Source organism: Gymnoscopelus microlampas, assembly GCF_963454915.1.
Source record: "Gymnoscopelus microlampas genome assembly, chromosome: 18".
Lineage (NCBI taxonomy): Eukaryota > Metazoa > Chordata > Actinopteri > Myctophiformes > Myctophidae > Gymnoscopelus > Gymnoscopelus microlampas.
Window position 1 is genome coordinate 37,471,980 of NC_139955.1, and position 16,942 is coordinate 37,488,921.

At 41.3% G+C, this 16,942-nt stretch overlaps 1 protein-coding gene across 1 annotated transcript in view; it reads right to left on the bottom strand.

Moving 5' to 3' along the window:
* diaph2 (diaphanous-related formin 2) overlaps window positions 1-16,942 on the bottom strand; it is an 824,520-nt gene that overhangs the window by 154,343 nt on the left and 653,235 nt on the right. Inside the window, exon 25 of the mRNA XM_084041781.1 lies at window positions 16,139-16,259. Within this exon, the coding sequence (XP_083897907.1) occupies window positions 16,139-16,259 (121 nt within the window). The remainder of the gene's footprint in view (window positions 1-16,138; window positions 16,260-16,942) is intronic.

Consider the following 16,942-nt stretch of genomic DNA (forward strand, 5'->3'; position numbering starts at 1 on the left):
GTAGGCTACTAATTTGTATCATGTCTTTAACAGTAGGCTACTAGGGCCTACTTATCTCCATTTTTTCTATCATTTTATAGTGTACCATTTCACCTTTTTCTTTTTGGTATCCTTAATTTTGGGGGGGTATTTTACCATTTTCCCAATTTGTTCTGTTTTTTTTTTCAATAGTAGCCTACTACTATTTTGGCAAATTCACTCCTAGCCTATATTGTACTTTGAAACTCTGAAAATACCCTGAGATAGACTTTTCCAGGGTGGGATGTCTGGATGTTTCGAACATAAGGTTCTTGCTGTAAACACATGCTCAAAAATAACAAAAAAACGAGGCCTCGATTGCACTCATGGACGTGCTGAAAATGCGTCGTGCTTCATTAAGAGTCTGAAAAATAAAGCATTCTGCGGTGGGTAAGAATTAGATTGAGACTAAGTTGTCTGCGGCTGCCTTTTAAAATCAACTATTGATATGTTCTCAACGTCGTGATTTCTTGTACTTTCATAAAACAGCGAGAAATTCCGTTAGCGGCAAGGTTAATTATTTTGATCTTGACGAAGACCAAAGTGGGTGTTATGGATCTGAGTGAAGTCTTGAATAACAGGAGAGAGTATGCTAGCAGCTACATTGATTTTCTCTGCAGCCCATATTACAGAGGGTTTTCTGTAAGTACGTCTTGAATGCCAATTACATTTCCTTGACATTTGACACCGTCAGATCAAGTCTGCAAAAAAAAAACAATAATTAAAAACTCCACTTAGTTTGGCATCAACTCACGGCTCGTTTCGTATCGTCAAAGGCAATAAATAAACGCTGGGTGAATGTGATCATAATTATCAGGGACGTGCACAGATAGACTCTAGGTGGTGCTCGAGCACCTGCCCTTTGCCCTCTTGACCAGAAGTGCCCTTTTGAAAAAAAATGAAAAAAAACGTTTTTTTTTTTTTTTTTCCAGTTTACAGCAGGGGTCTTCAACAGGGGGTCCTCAGAGTTACTACAGGGGGTCCGCCAAATCTTTATGTGATATGATTTTTCTTTTTACCATAACCACTCGAAACCTAGCATCCCTTTTCTGAGGAGAACTTTAGCCAAAAATAGCCGATCTACAAGCCCACAGCTGCGAGGCGTTGTGGGCTTGTAGATCTGCTATTTTTGGCAAAGAGCTATAGGTGTAGAGGGGAAAAAGAGCAGACCAAGTAAACAAAAAAAAGCATAATTTACTTGAGCACCTGCCCCTCAAAATGTCTGTGCACGCCACTGACTCACGGCTCGTTTCGTATCGTCAAAGGCAATAAATAAACGCTAGGCGAATGTGATCGTAATTATATCCGTAAACATCACGTCCCCCAAAGTGCAATCTCTGTTGACTTGGTTGGTCTATCCGTGCCGTATGTATTCAGAGGGCCACTTTCTTTTGAGCCTCTCCTCTCGCATACAATTTGCCTCCAAATCACCTATCAAGAAAATCAAGCCAATTTGCATATAGAGAATGCCATCAGAGCCAACACAACGTGCCGGGTGCCAGTTCAGTTCCCCGTGAAAACCAAGCTGCGGTAAAGACAGCAGAATAATCAGTGGTGGAAAAAGTACTCAAATTCTTTACTTAAGTAAAAGTATCAATACTGCAATATAGAAATATTCTGATACAAGTAAAAGTCCAGAATTAAACATTTACTTGAGTAAAAGTACAAAAGTATTGGCATCAAAATGTACTTCAAGTAGCGAAAGTAAAAGTACTAAAATATTTGAAAATAGCAGATCTACAAGCTCACAACGCGTCGCGATGCGACGCGTTGTGAGCTTGTAGATCGGCTATTTTCAAACAGCCTCTGTATAAAATAGGGCTGAAGTGGTTAATGCATGTTTTATAATGTAATCATTTATATCTGAAATGCAATGAGTAACTAAAGTTTTCAAATAATTGTAGTGGAGTAAAAGTACAATATTTGCCTCTGAGATGTAGTGGAGTAGAAGTAAAAGTATACTGGAAATTGGAAACACTCAAGTAAAGTACAAATACCTCAAAATTGTACTTAAGTACAGTACTTAAGTAAATGTACTTAGTTACTTAGCACCACTGGGGATAATGCAGAAGCCCCCCCCCCCCCTCTGTGTTTGTGTGTTTTCCCGCTCCTCCCTCCCAGTGATCATTATTAGAATTACAATTAGTATTTTTTGGCAGATGTTTGTTCAGATAGACCACCTATTAAAATCTGTTAATTAAAATCCTACTGTCTCTCTCTTGTGACATGCTGCTGCGCGGAGAGTTGCCCATTGTTTCTGGCGGTTGCATTTTTTCTTTCTTTTTGCTGACCATTTCATGACAAAAACCTCGTGTCTGGATGGATACTCACACTGCGGTGGGAGATTACAGTCACAGAGCTCGACTATACGGGGTGTGTGTGTGTGTGTGTGTGTGTGTGTGTGTGTGTGTGTGTGTGTGTGTGTGTGTGTGTGTGTGTGCGTGCGTGTGTGTTGGGGAGGGGTGTGTGTAAGTCTGTTTTTACCACCACAATTTATTTACTTTGGTTTCCACTGAATTTCTGGGGTAATTAAAAGGCTCCGGGGTTTATCTGTGCCGCAATTAATTGGCCACACAGTTTACAGTGAATTTCATTAGGAGAAGAAAACACTTAGACGAGAGAGTGAGGGCGAGGGAGTGAGGGGGAGACAGAGTGTGTGTGTGAGAGAGAGAGAGAGAGAGAGAGAGAGAGAGAGAGAGAGAGAGAGAGAGTGTGTGTGTGTTGGGAGGTTGTCTCAGCACCTATAATGTTGAATTTACAAGGATACTGAAACTGCTTTTGGCCTGGTTGATTTCATACAAAAAATCATATCCTACACCAGGGGTCTTCAACAGGGGGTCCGGGACCCCAAGGGGGTCCCCAGAGTTACTACAGGGGGGCCGCCAAATCTTTGTGTGATATGATTTTCTTTTCTTTACATTAACCACTTGAATCCATAGCATCCCTATTCTGACGTGAACATTAGCCGAAAATAGCGTTGTGAGCTTGTAGATCTGCTATTTTCGGCAAAGTTATTTTCGTAGAGGGAAAAGGGAGCAGACTGAGTACAGAGTGAAAGGTCAAGATCGCGACGCATTGTGAGCTTGTAGATCGGCTATTTTCAAATGGCTGAAATGTACATAGGGCTGAAGTAGTTAATGTATGTTTTGTAACAATAATCAAAATCTACAAAGTAACTAAAGTTTTCAAATAATTGTAGTGGAGTAAAATTACAATATTTGCCTCTGAGATGTAGTGGAGTAGAGTAAAAGTACTCAAAATTGGAAACACTCCGGTAAAGTAAAAAGTCCTCAAAAGTGCACTTAAGTACAGTACTTGAGTAAATGTACTTACGTTACTTTACACCACCGCTGCTGCAGTGGACTAACAAATAAACGTAAAAAAATAAAATAAACGTTTTCTCTTTCATTGAGCCGAGCGAACCATTTATTTTAGACTTTAGAGCGTCATGTGCCAATAAAAGGAGAACCCGGTGCCAGCACGCTTCGTTTTAGCCTGCAGACACTGGGCTAGCGGAGGAGTCAGCGCTTGGCATGGGCCGATCCAATAACACACATATAGCAGCCCTGCCCCACCTCTTCTTTGAAGCATTATGACCTGAAATGGAGTCGATGTCTCAGAGAACAACACGAGGTGCTACCTGTATAAATGTGTCTGTCGATGTCGAAATCATGGGGTGGTATTACAATACAAGTGAGCCCCGCGGGGGCCCAGAGGAATGTGTATGTGTGTGTGTGTGTGTGTGTGTGTGTGTGTGGGCTGGACCTGTCTGGGTGGACTAAGTTAGTGTAAGAGAAAACTGGCACTGCTGGTGTGTGGGCTTTTTTGTTGGGGGACCCTCTAGGGTTCCACAGCCTCCTCCACACGACGACCATAATGCACCTATAGATTCAATCCATCGCTAGAGGAGATGCCTCGGACATGTGGGTAAAAAATGTCAAGCAACGCGATGATGGCCAACGTGCCGCTGTAGTTTGTCAATACAGTACAGTATGTGTCAACATGTTCCCTCTGTGAAAATCCTGCACACATACGTAGCGTCTCTTACGTTACTAGTCAAGATTCAAATTCAAAATGCTCAAAAGTAGCAGATCTACAAGCTCGAAACGTGTCGCTTTCGAGCTTGTGGATCTGCTACTTTTTATGCTTTTGTGTGACGCTCTAGGATGATGAAGTAGGGCGTTCAGTTACGAAAAAACACAAACAGTTAGAATATGGAGTTAAGAGGTCTCTGCTCGACATCAACGATATACTGTAGGTACGGAGCTGGAGGCAGCTATGGGGGCACATCCACTACTACAGGGCCAAAGGCATATAGGACCTATACACACCCTCTCTGGCACATCAAAGTGTGGGGTTGGGGGGGGGCAGGAAGGATTGTCCACTGATTTCCATTGCTTCGGTTCCTCCACGTATAAGCCCCCCCCCCATCCACCCGCGTATAGGAGATGAAAGGTTAAGCTAAATATCAGCGTCCTGAGTTATGGCGCTGAGCAGCGGCGAGTAGAGGGGAGATGTATTGGACAGGGTGGTCACATCCATCAAGGCTCAGGTCCGCCCCCCCCCCTTTCGGCGGCGTCCCAACAAGCCAAACCGCCGCTCCCTCCTCCCATTAACATCGCAAGTATGCATGCAGCGATCCCTTGGCTGCCTCCGAGGTTGCCAGATCTGCTTAATTATACTTTCCCCCGCAAGATTTTATTTGAAAATAGCCGATCTACAAGCTCACAACGCGTCGCATCGCGACGCGTTGTGAAGCTTGTAGATCGGCTATTTTCAAATAGCTGATGTATATGTTATGTGGGCTGGTTTTCCTAGACCTGGTTGCTTGTTTCTCTCACAGAATCTGGCAACACTGGCTGCCTCTGCTCAACCTACCGCAGAAACTACTCTGTCATACTGTATACCACCCCGAGGCCACAGAGCCATGGAGAGAGAGAGAGGGAGGGGGGGGGGGGGGGGGGGGGGGGTTGGTCGTCAAAGGGGTCTCTTGTGGTGAAATAGGGCTCTCTGGGGGCTCGTGCCTCATTTCCACAGCCTTTTGTGGGGGGCTCCCATTACTTCTGATAGATAGAGATCTCTAAACTGCTGAACAAACACCCCCGTTCAGTCATTTGCATACATTACAGTAATGGAAAGAGAAAAATGTATCAATAAAGACGAATGAAGTGTTTCCGCACAAGTTCTTTGTCTTTTTTTCCCACTGCGTTCTCGTTACTTCCTTCTTTTTTTTCCTTTTGCATGGCTGCACAGGAGTTTGGTGTAAATTTCTTCACTTAATGGACATGGGAGCATATTATTACTTCTCTAAGAGTCGGGCTGTATCTATAGAGTGCAACGATTCGGTGAGCAATGTATCATTATCTGGCTTTGCATGGGTTAAAAAAATGTTTTTTTTGTTTTGTTTTTGAGAGTTTGGTCACTCTAATTACAATCTCGGAACCCAGAGACACACTGAAAAGGAAAAACAGCGACCTCTGCTGTTTTGTGAGCTTTGTGAGCTTGTAGATCGGCTATGCTAACGAAGGACCTGTGCGCAAGGAAACGGGGTTTAAGTCTGCCTTCACCGCTCCACTTCCGGTGGTGAGCTTGCGTTTTCATTCCGACTAGATAACATTTCTACACGGAACACTAACACCACTTCTCCCAGAGAACATGGATGGTTTTGGTTATAAGCCCACTTGTTTCTATGATGAAAGAGTACGTTCAAATGTGAATATCTTTCCGTGGTTGTCTGCTCCGCGGACGCTATTGTTAAATTAGTTTCGGTTTAAGTTTCGAGTCGGGAAGGATGACGGACACGTAAATCCCGCCCACTACATTTGATTGGATAAAGCGCGGCCTGCTTCCTGATCTGAAGCCACGCCCACTCCCACACAGTGTGTACACGTTCTGACGAACCTTCAAGACAGATTCCAACGCAGTGCAGAATCTGTTCTTGAGAGATTACTCTAATTATGAAACAGTTGAATTAAAACTGCTGATTTGGGTTAAGAATCCCTCCAAAGGAGCTGACAAGCGTCATTGAGAGCACATACAAATCCTGTCCTTAGTTCTTTTTTTAACTCAGACTGCACAAATGGACCAGTAAGGATGACATTAAAACAGAGGATCTTACCATATGAATATAATATGCACACAAGTAACACAAGGCAATATCACAATCATCGATATCATGCAGGCACTGTGCGTGCGTGCGTGTGTGTGTGTGTGTGTGTGTGTGTGTGTGTGTGTGTGTGTGTGTGTGTGTGTGTGTGTGTGTGTGTGTGTGTGTGTGTGTGTGTGTGTGTGTGTGTGTGTGTGTGTGTGCGTGCGTGGGTGCATGTGTGTGTGTAAACAGCCCATCATACTGTAGGCGTGCTCATTCTCAGTCACTCTTAAGTTTCTCAGGTCTGCTCAAGCGTCAAATGCCTGACTTTTCACAGATGCTGTTGTTCCTCCATCTGTCACGCTTCAAGTAAGTAAAGCCCCATCCCTCTTTAATCCTGGGTACAGTTTAAAATGGTACGTCTGCCTCAACTCGGCCTCACATCTTTTTAACTAAAGTAAAAGGTCAAGCCGCCGTACACAGCGCTGGATGTTTCACACAGGTTTCTCTCGGGTTCCGCGCAATAACGTGGATTAATGCTGTGTCATGCGACCGCGTTTGCTCACTGAGAATGGATGAAGCATCGCGATAGTTCAGGCAGGCACTGGAGTCGTTTGGCAGTGGTGGAAAAAGTACTCAAATGTTTTACATAAGTAAAAGTATCAATACTGCGATGTAGATGTACTCTGTTACAAGTAAGAGTAAGACATTTAAAATGTACTTGAGTAAAAGTACAAAACTATTGGCATCAAAATGTACTTGAAGTACCAAAAGTAAAAGTTCTAAGATGTTTGAAAATAGCCGATCTACAAGCTCACAACGCGTCGCGATGCGACGCGTTGTGAGCTTGTAGATCGCCTATTTTCAAATAGCCTACAGTAGGTATACAATAGGGCTAAAGTGGTTAATGTATGTTTTATATTGCAATAATTTATATATATATGCAAAGTAACTAGTAACTAAAGTTTTCAAATAATAGTAGTGGAGTAAAAGTACAATATTTGTCTCTGAGATGTAGTGGAGTAGAAGTAAAAGTATTGGAAATTGGAGTAAAGTAGAAATACTTCAAAATTGTACTAAAAAACAAGTACTTGAGTACATGTACTTGCTTACTTTCCACCACTGTCGTTTGGCCATAACATCCAGTCACAGAACAATCTAAGCTGACTGGTATACCACTCTCTGCCTGCTATCAACATCACCAACGCATCAGCGATAAACGTCCCACACCACCACCTCCTCCCAAGCCTTCTCCTGTACTAACGTTTAAGACTTCATGTGTCTATCATAATGTTAATTTAATCACTTAACTCATTGAGTGCCATTAACGTGTTTCCCGTGTTTTAGCGCTATGGCGCAACGTGCCAATGACATGTTTGACGTGTTTTTATATATATATATATATATATCCATCCACTCTTTGTTTAACTTATAACTGTAAAAAGGCTGTATCTCGCACTAAGCACTTTTTTTTTACTTTGAAAAAATCTCTGGCACTGGGACAACATAGCCAGACATAATTCTGGTACTCAGTGAGTTAAGCCCCATTTTATACCTCTTCATGATGGTGTCACATGGCTTTAAAAAAAAACAGAATAAAAAGTACGCTAGTAAATGACATGCCCAGAGACGCCAGGTTGAAAGTGGTTAATAACTGTGTCTGCATAAGTTCTGTTTTGGGTGGTTTGTGAGCACAGAGTCAAATGTGAAGATTTCAGATATCAATTAGGCTAGCTTTAACCCTTACCTAGGCTGATTGCAAAAAAAAGGAGAAAAAAAGCCGAAAAATCATATTATCTCACATTGTGTCCTTTCTTCACGATTGCTCTTGTCATATTTAACCATACTACTGGATAGAGATTGTTTATGTACACTTTGTGTATATATATCTATTTTATTTTATTTACATCTGTTGTTACTGTTACAATAAAACCGTTATAACAGTACCGTTTTAGTGCACTTTGACATCATACAATAAAATCCTGGTAAGGGCCAAGCCAGACCCCAAATCTCCTTTGTTCTCTTTGGGTACTTTCTTCCTAATCCCTGTGCGTTACTACCTGTAATTACTACACTGTTATTTTATTCTTCTTTCCTTCTTTTCTTTTTTTTACACTTAGTTGCATCTTCCTTTTCTGTATCCGCCCCGTGTTTCATAACTTCAGCGCCGCCATGACAACTAAATGTCCCCCATGGGATCAATAAAGGTAGAATCTACACAGAACCAGAACGTGACATCGGCAATAATATTGTGTGACGTGACCAGCAATAAACTTGCCGGAAAATAAGTCTGTTCAAGGAAAAGCACGCATGAATTACTCACGCACCTGTAGTTTCAAAGTGTATGAGGTAAGGAATTAAGCATCTGTGTCATTTTAGATTTTTGCGTTGGCTATTCAAAAACAGCAGATCTACAAGCTCACAGCGCGTCACTTCGTGCCGCGCTGCGAGCTTGTAGATCTGCTATTTTTGGAAAAATCTTGAACGCGTTAGAAGGCATTTGTGGAATTGGCCTCAGGTCTTAATGGGCTTGATTGACTGATTGAATACTTCATAATTGTAAACGACACAAGGTACAGTCAGACAATTAGGCTAAAAGGATAACACAATAAAGTCCTGGGGACTCGTTTCCAATGTGGTCCTATGTATTCAATTCATTAAATACAAATGAAACTCTACCAGAGACAAAAAGCCTAAAAACAAGACATGACCCAGTCATGTATACCAGCATGCTAAATTGTGTCCTATATATTACTCTGTGTCACAGCGATTTGAACCGACGGCAGCAGGTGTGTATAGTAGCCTTAGAGACGAGAGGTCGTGTCTAGTACCATAGCTTGGGAGGACGAGACCGCCCGTTCAGAGCATGGGAAAGTATCCCCATTGGCTTAAAGGACAGCCAATGATCGAAAACATGTCGAGAATATGTTGAGAAATGACTAGTGCTGAGTCTCTTTGTAGACCCGCATTGCATACTGGTAAAAAAAGAAAGATCACTAGCGCTGTATGCACGTACTGTAGCCTCATGTGAATCCACTGCAGCAAAGGTTTGTGGACAAAGTCAGATTTTCCAAACACCTTGTTCCTCTGAACTGCATGGCTTCATTACCCACACAAGGCCAAACGCAGGTCAAACACTTCAGAGGGAAAAGCCAAAAGAGGAGAAAAAAAAGCTCTTCTCTTCTTCACTATTTCATTTTTTTTTTAACCCATGGAGGCCTGAGGTTCCGATTCTGCAAAATGTCTTCTAAATCCTAAACGGTTTTCTGAAAAACGTATGTTTCTATATCAGTGGTTTTCAAACTTTTTCATGTCAAGGACCCCCAAGATGATATGCATTTGGCCGCAGACCCCCATCTCAAAATATTTTGTTCCAGGGACCCCCCAGAAGCAAAGATTTGAGTTAACGTTTTTCAAAAATAGCAGATATACAAGCTCATAGCGCGGCACTCGGTGCCGCGCTATGAGCTTGTATATCTGCTATTTTTGAATAGCCAAAGTGTAAAATAATGCTTTTTAGCTCAAATGAAAAAGTGACACAGATGCGTTCCAGGTCTCAATGGGTTAAAGACAAGGTCAAGTAACTGTTGAAAATCCTAAAAAGCGGAACACAACATAACGTTGTGACTTCTACACACTGGCCAATGCCATTTCAGAGCCCTCCATGCAAGTGCTTTTTCCTTACTTTAAGGTCTTGCTCTGTTGAACCGTTGGCCAGGTATTTGAAGCCACTGACCTTCTTTCAGTGCAGTGCCTCCCGTTGTTGTTTAGAGGTGAATGGTCCGGGGCCGATCACATCGTTTTGTTTTTTTTTCTGGTGTTTTGCCCAAAACCACATGAACCCTAGTGTCCCTTTTTCTGGGGGAGGGCAAAAATTCTGCGAAATTAGCAGATCTACAAGCTCACTCACAACACATCGCAGCTTGTAGATCTGCTACTTTCAGCGAAGATATTTGGAGTGGAGGGAAAAAGGAGTGGACCTAGTTTATAGACCTGGGGGACTCCAGGGCGCTAAGTATCAGTGGTGGAAAAAGTACTCAAATGTTTTACTTAACATTTTACAAGCTCACAACGCGTCGCGATGCGACGCGTTGTGAGCTTGTAGGTCGGCTATTTTCAAATAGCCTAGGTATAAAATAGGGCTAAAGTGGTTAATGTCTGTTTTATAATATAATAATTTATATCTGCAAAGCAACTAGTAACTAAAGTGCTCAAATAATTGTAGTGGAGTAAAAGTACAATAATTGCCTCTGAGATGTAGTGGAGTAGAAGTAAACGTATAGAGAATTGGAAATACTGCAGTAACTTTACACCACTGCTAAGTATACTACTGTATAAGCCTTAATTAATGGTTAACAGAGTGTCAACATTTTTACTTTCTGAGGGGCGAATTAACAAGTGGCAGCTAAACCTGCACAAATAAGACAAACCCACAACCACCTGCAAAGGGTCAAATGCGTCCCTAAATGCTCTGCCAAGCAAAATAGTGGCTCATGCTCCAGGGCTATTTGCATGTATTAACATTCGGTACGGTAATATGTATTCTTTTGGCACAAAATTGTCTTTCTTTGCAAATGAACGTTGGATAAAGAAAGAAGTTGTCTAAAACCCAGAAGTGACTTCTTCTCAATGTTCCCTTAAATGTGTTGGCAGCCCTGGATATCTGGCAAGGGCCTTGCTGCCAGATACTATCCAATACTATTTTCCCATAGGGTTTTTGAGTTCTACGGGAAATAAGGCCAGGCGAAGGCATTGTCATCAGTGTTGCCATGTCCGCTTATTATAAGCGACTTTGGGCTTGTTTTTCTGTAAAGTCACTTGGTAGTTGCGTTTTTTTTTGGGCTTGTTTCTAAAGTGTAGTTGCTTATTTGGGCGTGCTTCCTAATGCTGTTTAAAACCTGGGGTACTTAAACATGTTCATGTCAAGGACCCCCTAATGTATGTGTATTTGTCCACGGACCCCCCACACCCCCCATCTAAAAGTATTGTGTGCCCTCTGTACCGGATGTGTTGTTAAAATGTTTTTAAAAGAATATTCAAAATGCTTCACTTTTTTCAAGAATCTATTTTGAAAATGGCAGATCTACAAGCTCACAACGTGTCGCATCGCGACACGTTGTGAGCTCGTAGATCTGCTATTTTCAAATATCCGATACTCATGTGGCTTCTTTTGGGCTTGTTTTTGTAGGCCCAGTTGCTTATTTCTCTCGCAAAATCTGGCAACGCTGATTGTCACGCATGGTGTGCTCATGAGTAGATATTAAGACCCTCCGGTACCAATGCCAAACTGACTTTAGGCAGTGGGCCGATTGAAATCATTGGGGGAACGGCGTTGTGCAATTGTGCACGGCTTCCCGGCAGTGTATCTAGATACAACAGTAAGCTGTTGTAGATAATTATAAGTAATAAGAGTGCTATTCTCAATATTTGACGTACAGCAAAGTGATATATAGGGTTTAAGTGGTTAGCGCACAGGATTATTTGACTGTGTACTCTTTGAGTAAACACAGCGGCAAAGATGAGATCTGGGCTGAATCCTTGATCCAATTTAAACCCTAGATAAACCCTAGACCTCTACTCTAAATATCTTCTCAGAAAATGGCCAATCTGCTATTTTGGCAGGGCGTTCGTGCCAGACGCTCGGGTTCAAGTGGTTAACCCATTAAAAACCTTGTGCCGCGCTATGAGCTTGTAGATCTGCTATCTTTATAAAATCTTGAAACTTTGTGTACATCTTTGAATAGGCCTATATATGTTTTTTTTATTTAAGTGAACATTTGTAACTCAAATCTTTGCTTCTGGGGGGTCCCTGGAACAAAATATATTTTGAGATAAGGGTCGGCGGCCAAATACATATAATTTTGGGGGGGTTCTTGACATGAAAAAGTTTGAGAACCACTGACACAGAAACACGCGTTTTTCAGAAAACTGTTGGGATTTAGAAGACATTTCTAGAACCGGGTCCTCAGGTCTTAATGGGTTAAGGGAGGAGTAAGGGCAGGGACGTCACGGGCTCTCAGAAGGTGGGGGGGGATGGACTTTCGGTGGACTATACCCCTTATTTTACACTTTGGCTATTCAAAAATAGCAGATATACAAGCTCATAGCGCGGCACTCGAGCTTGTATATCTGCTATTTTTGAAAAAGCATGAAAAACATTTGTAACTGTCAAATGTAAACAAATTCTGTATTTTCAAAGTTTTTTGGGTGGATTTTGTTAGTTTTTTTTCTTGTTTTGGTTACTTTATTTCGGTTTTAGGGTTATGTTATTTAATTCTTATTTTTGCCTGATTTCACCGATTTACAGTATTATCAAAAAATATATATTTTTTCCATTTTTTCAAAAAGTGGGGGGTATGAAATCACGGATCTGTGAGAGTGAGGGTGTCGCGTCGTACACACAGTGAATGGCCGTGACGCCCCTGGAGTAAGGGCACCAACAAAATAGGGGAGGAAGGGGCTGTTTCCAGCCATGGCCATGGTCAGCCACATGTGCTCTCTCTCCTCCCTGGGGAGGGATTCCAGACAGCAAGGGGGAGATTCCTGCAGCAGTATATCTCAACTTCTCCCATTTCCTCTCACTCAAGCCTTCAGTTCTCCAAGGAGCTTTGGAATCGATACCGACATCAGAGGTGGTAGAGACTAGAGAGTAGTGGGGGTGTGGTCAGAATAGCATCCTAGCCTGCCTTTGCCTTGCCTCAAGAGCAGTGGTGTAAAGTAAATAAGTACATTTACTTTAAGTACTGTACTTAAGTACACTTTTGAGGATTTTTTTGTTTGTTACTGGAGTACTTCCCATTTTCTGTACTTTTACTTCTACTCCACTACATCTCAGAGGCAAATATTGTACTTTTATTTGAAAACTTTAGTTGCTAGTTACTTTTCGGATATAAATTATGATAGTCTGAAACGTACATTAACCACTTTAGCCCTATTTTATACACAGGCTATTTGAAAATAGCCGATCTACAAGCTCAGAGCGCGTCGCATCGCGACGCGCTGTGAGCTTGTAGATCTGCTATTTTCAAACATTTTGGTACTTTTACTTTTGGTACTTTAAGTACATTTTTATGCAAATACGTTTGTACGTTTACTCAAGCCAATTTTTAATTCTGGACGTTTGCTTGTAACAGCAGAGTATTTCTAATATTGCAGTATCGGTACTTTTACTCAAGTAAAAGAATTCGAGTACTTTTTCCCACCACTAGCCTCAGAGCGGCCGCCAGGGGAGGTCTCAAGCCTTCCGTTTTTTTTTTTTTTAATTACACAAATTTAAGTGCCCTCTCTTTGAATGGGAGCAGATTGTTAATGTGTAAGGAGGCTATTACTCTTATGCCACACAAAGTGCACGGTAAGCCCCGATAAATCTCTGATTTAGGCGCATAGACAAAAGAGAGCAGGAATCAGGTTAAACGCTGTCTAAAGTGTGAGCGCCCAGCATATGGAAACACCTACTCACTTGATAAATTACTCTTGAGTGATTCCTGCGTTGCTTAAGCCATTGAGACCGGGAACGCAGCATCTGCGCGTAATTTTTTTAGATTTCTTTGAGCTATTCAAAAATAGCAGATCTACAAGCTCGTCCTGCTATTTTTTGAAAAATCATGAAAATGTGTGCAAATCTTTGAATGTATATATTTTTAAAGGGAACATTTTTAACTCAAATCTTTGCTTCTGGGGGGGTCCCTGGAACAAAATATTTTGAGATGGGGGGGGTCCATGGCCAAATACATATCATTTTGGGGGTCCTTGACATGAAACAAGTATGAGAACCACTGATATTTCCAAAAAGACGTTTGTAGAATCACCCAGAAGCAAAGATTTGAGTAAAAAATTATAGATATTGTATGTAACATATATTGAAAGATTTTCAAAAAATTGCAAAAATGTTCAAAAAAAATCAAAACAAATCAAAAATCAAAATAAAATCAAAGAAATTAAAAAAAAATCTAAAATTTTCAAAAAATTTAGATCTACAAGTTTGCCGCGCTATGAGCTTGTAGATCTGCAGTTTTTGAATAGCCCAAAATAAATATTAAAATGACACAGATGCGTTCCAGGTCTGAATGGCTTAATAATGCCAGAGAGCAGTGCAGAGAGAGACAAGGGACTGCTTAACTGAAGGCCTTTATTGAGGAGAGTCATCCTCGCCTCGGGCTATCGAGAAAAAAAACAGAGTTTATTACCACCGCTGATACCTAAATATAAATCCATAGGTGTCACGCAAAAACCCACACAGGCCAATATATATATATATATATATATATATATATATATATATATATATATATATATATATATATATATATATATATATATATATATATACAGTACAGCCCTTTCCCCCCCCCTGAAAAAGGGCTTCCCGGGGAAGAAAAAAAAAAGTGCAAGGGCACAGGCTAATTCAATTTGAGAGGAGAACCGCTTGGATTTAACCCAATTAGACCGGGAACGCATCTGTGTCATTTCTTTGGGCTATTCAAAAATAGCAGATCTACAAGCTCGTAGCGCGGCACCGAGTGCCGCGCTACGAGCTTGTAGATCTGCTATTTTTGATTTTTTTTTTTTATATTTGTGCAACTCTTTGAATATATATATATATATACATTTTAAGTCAAATCTTTGCTTCTGGGGGGTCCCTGGAACTAAATATTTTGAGATGGGGGGGTCCACGGACAAATACATATACATTTGGGGGTCCTTGACATGAAAAAATGTTTGAGAAGCACTGATATATATACAGTAGCTATAAGTAATACAAAAAAAAACAACATAAAAATAACTGTTTTTTAGTTTAGTTAAGATTTGAGTAAAACATATTTGCTTAGAAAAATATATATATTCAAAGATTGGCACAAATTTTCATGATTTAAAAAAAAAGAAGCAAATCTACAAGCTACGAGCTTGTAGATCTGCTATTTTTGAATAGCCAAAGACATCTAAAAAGTGACTCACAGATTCCTGTCTTAAGTGGGTTAAGTGAAAGCGTGCACCTCTTATCAGAACAGCAGAGTGAGGCCCGCCGGGGTGAGGCGATAGCCTGCAGATGGTTGAACGGCAGCGGCAGAGCCCTGCGGTCGGTCAGGAGATGAAATCAGTGGATAGGCGATAAGTTGGTGTGAGGGGGCTTGGATGGAGCTCCCATTAGAGTCCCCCAGGGGACAGGCAAGCAGTGGGAAGAGTGGGGGGGGGGGGGGGGGGGGGGTATAAAAATAGCCATGGGGCATGATTTCTCTCCAGGGACCCCGGAGGGGGAGGGGGGGAGGGAGGGAGATCTGATCAACATCGCAACGGCAAGACATCCCAGATCCGTTCCTCAAAATCCCCCCTGGGCGCAACCAATCACAACCGCCCGACTTTAACCCATTAAGACCTGGAACGCATCTGTGTCACTTTAGATTTCTTTGGCTATTCAAAAATAGCAGATCTACAAGCTCATAGCGCGGCACCGAGTGCCGCGCTATGAGCTTGTAGATCTGCTATTTTTGAAAAATCGTTTGAAAAAACTTAGGATTTAGAAAAAAAAATGATCTCTTTTCCTGCCATTGACGAGATTTCTCGTTTTTCTCTGCATGGCTCAGCCAGCCATCGACGAGAAAAACGAGATTTAAAAAATAAAAAATAAATAATAATGATTTTTCGTTTATCACAAAGGAAGCAGGAGATAACGCGATGCGAAGATTTTCTGCTCCATTCACTTCAATGTTAAAAAATAAACGGAGACAAAATTCACATTTTACCTATTTTTGCATTATGTATTTTCTCTGGCAGGGAAGGGGGTAGATTGTGTATGTACTCTGGCAGTTAAAGAGTTAAGAATCGCCTCAGGTCTTAATGGGTTAACTGCTTATGCTGCTGCCAAGGCAAGGACACGAATAACACACACACACACACACACACCTCTTGCCCCTGTGGTGGACTGGACAATATGGCGGCTCAGAATGGACGGATTCCAAGCAGTATATATATATAGGAGCCGTGCGAGGCAGCCACAAAACAAATACCAAAAATTAAGAAAAAAAGGATATGGACATTTTTTCCACAAACTTATCTTGCGGGTCGTCCGTCTTAGGGAAGTTCTCGATGTCGTTCTCCAGCCTCTGGATGTGGCGTTCCATCGTGCTCAAGCTGCTGTTCAGGATCTCGGCGGGCACTGCAGCAACAAAACACACACAAACAAACAAACAAACACACATAAGATATAAATTCATTAGCAACAGAAATTGCGTGTATTTTTATTTCGTCCGCGGAAGTCTTACAGGATACAAGTTGGTCAAACAATGTAAGCCCCTCTTGTATTCCAGTCTGATCTCACATAATACGCAATTATGGTAGTAAATGACCTCAAAAAAAGAAAGAAAACATGCGATGCGACGCGTTGTGAGCTTGCAGATCGGCTATTTTCAAATAGCCTCGGAATAAAATAGGGCTAAAGTGGTTAATGTATGTTCTATACTATGATAATTCATATCTGCAAAGTACCTAGTAACTCAAGTTTTCAAATAATTGTAGTGGAGTAAAAGTATAATATTTGCCTCTGAGATGTAATGGAGTAGAAGTAAAAGTACAAAAAAATGGAAATACTCCAGTAAAGTAAAAAATAATACCTCAGATTTGTACCTACAGTAAATGTACTTAGTTACACCATTGCATATGGTAAAATAAAACATATATATATCTGCCTTTTCTCACAGTGCTTATTTGTGAGCCGGCTTTTTGCATGATATTAAATGGAACTCTTGTCATACAAACATTACATTATGTTGATTGTCTATGCTGCCATATCTGAGGGATAAATCAATGCCTTTTTGTTCTCTCTCCAATAGTAATGAGGAC